This window comes from Petromyzon marinus, chromosome 27 (assembly GCF_048934315.1).
Source record: "Petromyzon marinus isolate PM22_M1 ecotype Great Lakes invasive population chromosome 27, UKy_Petmar_22M1.pri1.0, whole genome shotgun sequence".
Lineage (NCBI taxonomy): Eukaryota > Metazoa > Chordata > Hyperoartia > Petromyzontiformes > Petromyzontidae > Petromyzon > Petromyzon marinus.
This window is the reverse complement of record NC_133693.1, coordinates 13341279-13352848: the sequence shown is the minus strand read 5'-3', so window position 1 is coordinate 13352848 and position 11570 is coordinate 13341279. Positions and strand designations below refer to the sequence as shown.

The 11570-nt window shown below is 49.5% G+C and overlaps 1 protein-coding gene across 2 annotated transcripts in view; it reads right to left on the bottom strand.

Moving 5' to 3' along the window:
- Positions 1–240: 240 nt before the first annotated feature.
- LOC116946527 (disks large-associated protein 2-like) overlaps positions 241–11570 on the bottom strand; it is a 69265-nt gene continuing 57935 nt past the window's right edge. Inside the window, exons 9-13 of one of the 2 annotated variants that reach the window (XM_076070134.1) lie at positions 9527–9621; positions 8292–8809; positions 6622–6713; positions 3897–4049; positions 241–2149 (exon numbers count right to left, since the gene is read on the bottom strand). In XM_076070134.1, coding sequence (XP_075926249.1) covers positions 1931–2149; positions 3897–4049; positions 6622–6713; positions 8292–8809; positions 9527–9621 — 1077 coding nt within the window. In that variant the 3' untranslated portion in view covers positions 241–1930. Of the gene's footprint in view, positions 2150–3896; positions 4050–6621; positions 6714–7993; positions 8139–8291; positions 8810–9526; positions 9622–11570 lie in introns of those variants that run through there. The other variant, XM_076070135.1, reaches the window with a different exon arrangement.

Sequence of the window (11570 nt, the reverse complement as noted above, 5' to 3'; positions counted from 1 at the left end):
CCTCACCCACCCCACCTCACCTCATCCACTCCACCCCACTTCACCCACCCCACCCCACCCACCTCACCCACCTCATCTCACCCACCCCACCCCACCCCACCTCAAACACCCAACCTCACTTCAGCCACCCCACCCCAACTCATCCACCTTATCCACCTCACCCCACCTCACTTCATCCACCCCACCTCACCCACCCCACCCACGCCACCTCATCCACACATGCGAGCACACGCGGCGCTCCTCCAGCCACGGGTTTTTGTTTTATTCACCGTTCAGTAAAATAGTAAATCTGCTGGTCTGACTGCGCTAGCGACATCCGTGCGTGGGGGCTGCTTGATGCGCAGGACGGATCGAGCGTGGAAGCTCGCGCCCCCGTGGATGTTCGCAATTTTCCTCTGCGACGGTGATTTTTTGTTGACGTTTCAGAAACCCACATTAATGAGATGCCATTGACTTAGAGTAGACAGGTAAGGAATACGGTCTTTAGTTGCCACTGAATACATGTGCAGGGATACATCTTTAACGATGAAAGTTCAGTTTATAATAAAATAGAATGTGTTTACCTTCATTATTTTAAGGGATAAATATTGGAATACCGTTCAAACACTCGATTACAAACCATGCACCAGGCCACCGAGCAAGCAATCGGCCAGCAGTGGCGATCGGTGAAACGACCTTTACAGCGATTTGGGAATCAATTTGAGACGTGCCAATGGCTGGCAACCTACACAAAACGCAGGCACATCGTGAAGACACCAGACAGTCCACGAATACCATATTCAGTACTTTCTCTGAAAATGTTTTTATTTAAGTGCCCATATTTGACCTATCAAACTGATATTAAAGTAAAAACTACTTTACCATCGTATTATAATTAGTTAACCATCGGAATATTAAAACTTTATATATATTACTATACACCATTATTACCCAACAAATTAAGCAAGTGATTGGTAGACTTTGTGTATAGGCGTTCTATATATAAGGAACATAGACGGTTACAGAAATATATTTGTAAATGCAATTTTAATGTGCGATTGAAAGAAGTGTGTCTTGCGTGGTTTATCGGGGGTTTGCGATATAAACGCGTGGATGCAATGTGAGGGGGACGTTAACAAAGCTATAACCACAGCCGCGCTTGGGCCTTGTAGTGATGGCATCTGTATATACCTGATAATAGGGAAGGGGTTAAGTGAGGATTCCAATTGATAACCCTTTGCTCGTCCTTCATTGGAACAGGGTTAAGCACGAATTGTGGCTTTTTTTTAAAGTGACAACAACGATGCACAACACAAAAAAAAGAGCAAAACGTGAAATGAGACCTCGAGGATGCGTCACCCACGTTGAGCGGGACGTGAGAGTCACGCCGCTGGCAAGCCGCGTAGAGGTGACACGGGACGGGACCACCCCCCCCCACCTCCTCCCGTGGTGGCCGCGGCATTAGCGTCAATCGCCAAAAGTAACGAGAATGCACGACTCGGGAATTGCCCCGTGATGCGAGCGAGTAGCCGCTAGCCCAAACGCCGCTCGCCAGATAACTCTGGGGGTCACTTTCCCGGACCGCGGACGCTCGACACCGCGGGCAGCCACGGGGCAGCATCGTTCATCGACAGCCCCTCTTTTTAAAATGCACGCTCAATGGCCAAGGCTGTACTGCGTGTGCACACAACAGTAGCCCTTATAGCTTTAGGCTGACATACGCACCCCCCACCACCAGATATCACATTCACGTAACGGGAGCGTTTTTTGTTGTTGTTCCATGTACCGTACACATTGCGTGTGCGTGCGTGCGCGCGCGGCGGCGGCGTTAAAGGAGGAGGCTGTTGTGTACACACGACGCAACGGCGCACCCCTCTATACAATTACAAAAATGGCAGCCCACCCCAACTCGAGGAAGGGGAGGAGGAGTGGGAGAGCTCCGTCGTGCGAGTCAGAGGCGAGTTTGTGCTTCGGGGATGTAGATCTCGATGCTGTCGGCGCTCTCCGTGGCCGAGTTCTGCCGCATCGATGCGGCCCTCTTGGCCGCCAGGAGCCGCTTGCGCGCCTCCACGCGCTGCCGGTCCGCCGCCTCGGCCGACTTCTGGCGGTAGAGGGTGGAGCGCGCGCGGCTCGGCTTGCGCGACATGGGGGGCGGCAGCTGCTGCTCCTCCTGTAAGACAGCAGCAAAAAAAGACACGACGATGACACCACCGCCGCCGCCGCCACCGTAGAACACGGGCAACGGCAAAATCGTTAGTCCAGGCAAGAAATCGGGGTGAGCAAATAGTATGATGTACATCGGTGTGTGCGCGTGTGTGTGCATTGAACTTCTTTCACACTATATGTAGCCAACCGTCAACAAACTAAACACAAAAAGCAGTTCTGAAGAAATGGGGTTTCAGTGTAGATGATTTACAAGTGCATAGCTCCCAGTAGATCCCTGACATCGGAGGGAAGAGCGTTCCAGACGGCCGAAGAAGCGCATCTGAAAGCGCGCGATGCGGTGACCACCTTTGTTCGATGGTCAGCGCCAAGAGCCGTGTGTGACTTCAAGGTTGTGGCAATGCCCCTTTTGATTAACGTTTTTGCCGGTTCTCGAAGCGGGGCGATTCCCCGACTTCAACACGAACTTGGTCATGAAGCTTGGGGCCACTCTCCCATTGAATAGTTCATCAACAAAGTGTGAGGAGAGCACCTCCCCTCCCCACGTTGCGGGCTGACAGGTGACCCCCTCCGCTCTCGCGTAAATTTATTTTCGACAGTCCTTGTGATGCGTTGACAAAGTGCAACTTCAGGCGAACCTTGCATCTCGACGTCGTTGAGCTAAATAAATAAATAGATGCAGAAAAAAAAACGCCCTCACCACGTGCCAAATTCTGGATTCGCAAAGTTTTTCATATTCGCGAGTTACAAAATGTAGACCTGTTCCTTATTCGCGACCCCGCCGGACTTTAGCATTCGCGAGTTGCACTTAGTGCCTGCAGACCACCCACACCGTGAAGGTTCACGCAGAATGCCCCTTACTGTACATGTTACTACTGTCCATGTTCCTAATGTATAATTCCTACTGAACGCCGCTTCAGCTGCCCGCAAAGTCCTCAGTCTCGCAGTCATCCTGCTCCGAACTCGCCATTGTGTATTAAACTTTTGCACGAGGGGACTCGCAGTCGACTCGTCTATCCACGTTGGTATTGACGAGTCGACTGCGTTACAAAGAACGCGAATGCAATCAGGGAAAGTGTTTGCGGGTTGTGCACTCCTCCACAGTGCTGAAGTTATAACTGCGGAGTTGTTTACCAATCGTCTGCGTCTGCCACGGAGTCATCCTCCTGAATTCTTCACCATCACCTCCATCGACATCAAATCATTCTCATCCGTTATTAAAAAAAAAAAATCTGTTTTTATTACTATTCATTTATCGTAGTCATTGTCAAGCATTTACCATTTCCCCACCTGTGTTCACTCGTACCAGGGATGTAACCCCATTTTTTCCCCAATGCAAACGAGGGTTCCTGCACTCGGGAATTCTGCATCCGTGAGCATTTTCGAGAACGTAGCCCTCGCGGATAGAGAAGAAGCGTTCACTGTCATGTGCGTTAACGTGCAAACAAATGTCTACAGACTTTGTAAAGATGTGTTTTCCTTTCTACACGTGTGTGTGTGCTTATTGCCATTTTTAAGGATGGCATCTTCACTATTCTATCTTCCTGGCATAAGAAGAAGCGAGTTTCATTGATCGCCACTTCTTGCTCTCCATCTTTCTTTTTTTTTTAAAGCACCTTTCCTCCATGGATGGAGAAGAGAGGTGGGTGCTATAGCCACCATCCACTTAAAAGGCAACACGTGAAACGCTGGCAGGGAATGACAGCGTCTGAGCAGGTGAGCCATGACATAGAGACGTGGTTCTGCGAGGCTACCTGGACTTCCTCCGCGTCGGCTTCCTTCCACTGGTTGACCTTCAGCTGCTGTAGTTCCCCGAATTTCATGCCAACATCCTCAATGGCCAGCTGCAGCATGTCCCAGAAGCCGGCCAGGTCTTGCGACGTGGGATGTGGGTCTGCCGTAGGGTTCTGTAAAAGAAAAAATCAGTAAAATTGTTGCGACGGATACTTGCTGTGGTGATGTATTACCAACCATCTTTCGGAAAGGTGCAAGATGAACCATGCTGCTAAGCTGCTCCTCACTCAGCGTGGGCGAGTGGCTCGTCACTGTGTCCTAACTCTCACTCGTATTATCTTCTCATCACATCTACTGTATATTTCTTCTGAATACATCTCCTATCTCTGATCAATCTCTTCCGGCACTAGCACAAAGGAACTTCCTCCCCCTGCCATCCATGCTGCTGGCTCCCTGCCCTGTTCGAGTGCAGTCTCAAGACCTCCTCTCTGTCTACTCAGTTTTCTTTACCTCAAAATGTGAAATAAATGAACATTCCCGCTGGTCTAGCTGCGATGCTCCCACGCTTTTTGTAGAGCGGCTTGAGATGGAATGGTTACAAATTCCACATTGTGATCATAATCCAACGGTCGCTGTTGCTGCATCCGATACTGGTGCCGTTGGGTGCACCGGTTGCAGCTCAGGCACCAAACACCGGCAAACGGACAAAGCGACGCCGCAGGACAATCGCATCGAGTAGGCAGCAGCCACTGACTGCAGAAGCTGAGTGCAGCAGCGGCCTATCACGGCCTCAGTGCGACAGGGCCATGAGTCGAGGGTAATAATGCTCTGTGCGTGAGATTGCACAATAACTGTGTACGCTAATGAAAAATATAAGAACATGCTTTACCCTTTCTGGCGATAAAACAAGATCCATAAAGAAGGCTGTCTTTGGTGTAGGCCAATCAGTTGCAAAGACAATGCATGTATTATCAGAGCATGTTCAACGCAAGTACGTATGGTTAATGTAGACTTGATTTCTTGCCAAAGGTATCTGTTTGGTGTTTGAATATCTTAACACAACTCCTTTTGTATTGCCAGAAAGGGTAAAAACCTATTATTATTTTTCATAAAACAAAAGTTGTGTCAAGATATTCAAACACCAAATAGATACCTTTGGCAAGAAATCAAGTCTGCATTAACCACACGTACTTATGGACAAACACGCTCTGATAATAGTTGCTTTGAAATTAGATGCTCTGATAATAGTTGCTCTGATAATAGATGCATTCACTTCGAAACTGATTGGCCTACACCGGGCCATCTGGTGGTTTTAATTCCAGAAGGGGTGAAGCCTATTCTTATATATTTTTCGTCATTTCGATACTGTAAAAAAGATCCCATAGAATGTGTACGCTGCTTACTGCAGAGTACATTGCGCATTAAATACGTTTACTGCATCGTTAGCTTGGAATTAGCGAAAATGCTCACGCTCAATCCGAAAGTCACAAAAAATGCCAAAGTGTGGTGTTACTCATTCCCTGCTTGGACACCTACAGGAATTAATTCCCACTTCAAAATCCTCCGACTCACCCTTTGGGAATAGGTGTTTATTTTGTCATTCCTATTTAGCAATGGTAAACGAAAGAGAGCAGATTCAGAAGTTTTATCAATTATGGGGAGAAGGGGTAGGAATCCATTGGATGTCATCTGGAGAACGTGTTCAATATAGAGCAGTCCCTGTGATGTTCACAAGTGTCCGTTACATGGGCAGGTGTTCGTTGAGATATTGGAAAGTTCAATTGATGTAGAGACACATGTTCATCCTGCGCACCCTCGCCCAATACTTTTAGGAGGCAAACGGGACATTTGTCCAAGACCCAAAACTTGAAAGATCCACCAACAAAATAATACATATGAACACACATTAAGAAAATACTGTTTATCGTTTGGAACCGAGTATGCATCCTGGTGTGTCTCTGTATGTGTGTGGAGAGCGGTAGTGTAGCGGTTAACGCGCTGTGTAACGCGCTGCGCTACGAACCCGGTGGACACGAGTTTGATTCGCGCTCACGGCCAACACCAATGACGATTATCTGAACCAGTATAGGCCTCTCCTAGATTGACTCAGCCTCAAATGAGTACTTGGTGTGGTGTATAAACATAATCACTGGGGAGACAAAGGCGGCCGGGTGTGGTGCTGGCTACCCACCCCCTCGTGTGCCATTCTTGCCTTCGTAGGTGCCACTCGCTAACAGCACTTGCCCCAACAGTCTGTGTGTAAGGCTAGAGAGGGGATCTTTTTTTGGAGGGGGGTAGGCTGGAGTGGGGGAGCTCAATCCAGCCCTGTAGCACCACGGTAGTGAGACGTTAACTACCTCGCCTGTTATACAGGAGGTCGTGGGTTCGATCCAGACCCTGACGCCTGCTGCTGTATATTTGGAGTTTGCGTGTCTCTCTCCCCGTGATCACGTGGATTTTTCTCCGGGTCCTCCGGGTTTTCCCTCCACATTTAAAATCAACATCACGCGTTTAGATCATTCGACTGCTTAAATTTCCACGCGATAAGCCACTTTGTTGAGCTATCATTTGTGGCCAGGTCGCTTCTCAAATATAGCTATATAACTCAGTGGGCCTTACCTGGTAAAATGAAAATCGTATTAATAAACAGTAAAAATAGTGTGCCTCGTACACTGCACACATTTTTTTAACATGGCACGTTAGCCGTGGCATTTCCACGGCCTCCAGTAGAGACCTGGCACTCACCAGGTTCTCATGGCACAGTCCCTGGAATTGCTGGAATTTTTGGCACATGAGCAGTCGCGCACTTCCCACTGCACTGCGGATCTTCCCCAGGACTGCAGGAGAGCACGCACCACAGCACACACAGCACACACATCACACACAGCACACACAGCACACACATCACACACATCACACACATCACACAGAATGCACAGCACACAAAGCACCACAGCACACACTGCACACACTGCACACACAGCACACCTAACCAACACCCTCGTCAAGTGCACAGTACAGCCCTCTTGGTCGACGCAGAAACTGGGATGATCACTCCTGTTAACCGTAGGAAGGTTGGGATGCACTAGATGGATACCACAATGAACATATGTATGATAAACGTAGTCAACCGTGCTAATTGGAGGTGTGGGAGGGCGACAAACTAAACACAAAAAGCAGTACGGAAGAAATTCGTTTTCAATCGAGATTATTTAAAAGTTCATAGCTCAAGCGAGTTCCTAATATTGGAAGGAAGAACGTTCCAGACGGCCGCAACTGCGCATGTGAAAGCGTGCGATGCAGTGACCGTCTCGTCTTTGTTCGATGACCAACTAATAGCTACTGTGAGGATGACCGGAGTTCATGTGATGGTTTATGCTCCTTGACGAGATCAGCAAGGTATTGTGGTTCATTTGTGGCAAGCACTTTGTTGTCTGTAGTGAGTGCGACCTTGCATTGTGTTCGTTCGGCACCCGGAAGCCAATAGAGCTCTGAGAGCACTGGACGGACACGGTCGGATCTTGCAGTACCCGTCACGACACGTGCCAAATAATTGTGTACACCCTGCAGCTTGCTAATTTTTTTTTTTTTTGCCAGACGTCAAGTAGAGGAGTGAGTTGCAAATATCGAGCCTTGCCACAATAATCGAGCCTTGTCATCACCGTCATTCAGCGTGACCCACGGAATTCACTTTCCATCGGTAACGAGAGGCTTCCCAATCCACCCACCCGACGGACAAGAGGAAGATGCGCGGATTGCGTGGAATTTATGATTAATAGGACACTAGATAAGATTATCTTAACAATAAATATAACCATCATCCAGTCGTGGACCAGTTGAAGGCTGCCAGATGAAAACGGTAATTAAATGAGCCAGCCTCACACAGCCCAGGTGATGAAGCCTCAAGGGGCCATCCCTGCTGCTACGAGTCGTCAGAAGAGTCGGGGGTCATCGTGTGGCAGCCTGACAAAAGGGGCGCCCCTTACAAATGTCTGTTCCCACAAGCTTCTGTCTCAGACTTGTAAACTGCGAGGAGGCAGTAAAAACGAGGCATATGCTGGGATTCGATCAAGCCACAAGGGAGGTCATTCATACAGCCGCACACACACAATAAACCTGGAGGGTATCCATTCGTGAGCGTGGAGACAAGGGTGTTTAGTCGTCCTGGAACTGTGTCGGGATGTTACAAGTTTAACTTGATTCTGTGTAACGAGGCAATGACTCTAGAGACCGGGGAATGCAGTCTCACTTGCAGGCGTGACCTGGGTCACAACAACAATGACAAAAACAAAAACAAGAATGGTAAGCACGACAATGAAAGCGAGAACAAAAATCTGAAAAAAATGGCAAACAAATAGAAATCTGCGCAAAAGCAACCCGCGGCTCCGGGAGGACCAGGGAGCGGAGTAACTCACTGTCCTCGGGCAGGTCGTTCTCCTCGGCGTCATTCTCCATCTGCTGGCACCAGCTCTCCATCCGCTCACGCTCGGCCTGCAGCAGCTTGAGGAACCAGGTGCCATCGCGGCGCCCTGCGCTGGCCCGCGGCGCCGCCAGCAGCAGCATCAGTGGCTCCCGGCCGGCGGCAGCGGCGGCGCTGCGTGAGTCCCCCACGCTCGACATGCGCACCTCGGGGGGCGGCGGGGGCGGCGCTCCCCCCGGCCGGCCGCCGGGGCCCCCCGGCAGGCGCCAGGGGTCGAACTCGGGTGGGGAGTCGTCGCTCTGCACGTTCTCCTGGCGGCGCATCTCGGCGCGCCGGGCGTAGCGCATGAACGCGTCCGTCTCGGAGGAGCGCCGCCGCAGCGGCCCCCCGCGACAGGAGCCGTCCTTGTCACGCGCGATGCCGCCGCCCTCGTCCGCCGCGTAGTAGCCCTCCGGCTCCAGGTCGGCCTGCACACTCGCCGACACGCTGTTGGAGCGGCCCAGGCGGCCCAAGCTGCCACACGCGCACAGACAAGTCGTGTTCAGCTTCAGGCAATGGTTCTGCAAAGTTGTTCATTTGTGATTCTTCGAGATGCGGTTGCCATTTCTTTGTAATTACTTTGTTAATTTCTTCGATGTTTTTCCCCAACTGTGGCCGGTAAGTTTGAGGTCACAGAGGGGCAGGGGGTTGGCTCCAGGGGGTAGGTGTTAACCACAGGGGGTAGGGATTGACCCCAAGGGGTAGGGATTGACCGCAGGGGACAGGGGTTGACCCCAGAGCGCAGGGGTGGACCCCAGGGGGCAGAGGTTTACCCTAGAGCACAGGGGTTGACTTCACGGGGTAAGGATTGACCCTAGAAGGCTGGGGTTGGCCCCAGAGGGCAGAGGTTGACCCCAGGGGGTAGGGGTTGACCCCAGGGGGCAGGGGTTGGACCCTAGGGGGCAGAGGTTTACCCTAGGGGACAGGGGTCAACCCCAGAGGGCAGGAGTTGACCATCAGGGATAGGGGATGGCCCTAGGGGGCAGGGGTTGACCTTAGGGGGCAGGGGTTAACTTAGCAATTTAGTAGCAGGGGCCCTACGGAGAAGGGGTAGGACTTGTGAAAGCGGGTCATGAATGAGAGCAACCGCCGATGGACATTTTAAAACACCGTGGAGCGCAACACCTCGTCCAGCGAGATAGCGCCCCTAGTCGTCCCCAGACTAGTTCCCCCCCGTCACCTGACACTTACCGTCGCTCCTCCTCCACCTGAATGCCAATTGATTGAAAGCGACTCAAGATCTTAGTCTCCTTCTCTGCTTCTGGCACTGGCTCCGGGCCGTCCACCTGCACAGCGGAACGCACATCCCTCACTGGACACTGTACGTGCAGCAGCAGCATTCATTACAAATGTCAGAATGAGACTTTGTAGGTATACTGGAGGAATCCTTCGAGCTATGAAGCTGTTTTTTCACAGATGTCCAGTAGGGGCGGGTCAGAACCTTACAACAAGAAACTACAAAAACCACATTAGGAGTGCAAAGTATAGGAAAGGTAAACAAATAACTTCAAAAAAATACAATGACCGTGCACAAACAATATGCGGCAGAACTAAACTCTTTATATTTTTATATTCTTAGTTTTTTCGGTAAAGTCACGTTGAAGAGAAACAACAAAACAACAAAATATATATAAAACAATAAAAAATTCTCACGACGTTTCGACCATAACTCAAACGGTCATCATCAGGTGTGTTGGTTTGCATAAATTTATTTTTAAACGGCACATTTATTTATTTATAAAAAACGTTGGCGTCACGCGCAGCGATTGGCAGCTTGCCCAGGACTAGTCCATCTATTTTTTTCTGGCTTCCATGAGAGATTCGTTCATGAGGCTATCCACATATACAAGCACAGAGACAATTTCAACCGAGAAGATGGATTCTATCTTAGCAATCATTGGAAAGATTTGATAAATCATTTCAGTTCTTGATTGATTGTTCACGCTTACAGTGGCTTTCAGACAGCATACATTATAAAAAATTTCGTCTCCCCCCTCCTCTTTTCAAAAAAATAGATGGACTAGTCCTGGGCAAGCTGCCAATCGCTGCGCGTGACGCCAACGTTTTTTATAAATAAATAAATGTGCCGTTTAAAAATAAATTTATGCAAACCAACACACCTGATGATGACCGTTTGAGTTATGGTCGAAACGTCGTGAGAATTTTTTATTGTTTTATATATATTTTGTTGTTTTGTTGTTTCTCTTCAACGTGACTTTACCGAAAAAACTAAGAATATGAATTACTGCAGTCACGAAAGCTTTAAATCAAAATCTTTATATTTTACCAAGTAAGGCCCATTGAGCTCTTAACTTCTTTTTCAGAAGCGACCTGGCCCCAAATGATAGCTCAACGAAGTGGCTTATCACGTGTCAATTTATGGCAGCCAAATACTCTGAATAATCTAAATAACGGACGTTTCTAACCTGACAAGCAATGCACTCGTGCGGAACTTCACGCTCTCGAGAGTTTAAACACGCTCTCCCGAAGGAGCGTGCCTCCCTGTGTCTCTGTGTCTCCCCGTGTCTTTGCCTCCCTGCGTCTCCGTTGAACCAAAGCAAATGTTTCATGGCTAAGTGGAGTAAATTTGCGGACAGCACCGAGTTCCCCATGATATTCGCGCCCCCCGTCTCCCCACATCGCCCGTGGCTGAGAGGAGTTACACTGCACGAGTAAGATGACCGATGTGTTCCAATAAGAACACAAGGTGGCACTTTGTTAAGTTAAAACAGACGATCGGCAGGGAGCTCACACACGACTGTGCCCCAGGCGCAATCGTTTTACTTATTTACACTTGACAACCCGGCTTCACACAGGAGGAGGGCGGCAGTGGCAGAAGCGTCATTGAAAGAAGAAAAAGGAGAATTGTTTGACTGTACGTTATGCAAAGTCGGTGGTGAGGGAGCTCCTCAATACCAAACTGTGGTCCGCCGCAGTCCAGCGACTGAGCCATGGATGCTGACAGGGGGCGCGGGTCATTTGTGCTTGGTAAAAATCTTCCACATACTTACTGAGGGCCGCAGCATCTCCAGGTTTCACTCAGATGGTCCGGCAAAGTGGCCAACGTGTTCGTCGGTGATCGGGTGGCAGACACTGATTATTACCGGATCTGCTACCTGTGTTGTGTTTAATTTAATTGCAGCGTAATGCGCAGTTTTAATAATAGACTGAGGCCAATTAGCAAATATGTCTGGGTTTGGTCAGTGGGAGAGATGGAAACCCCATGCTCATGCCT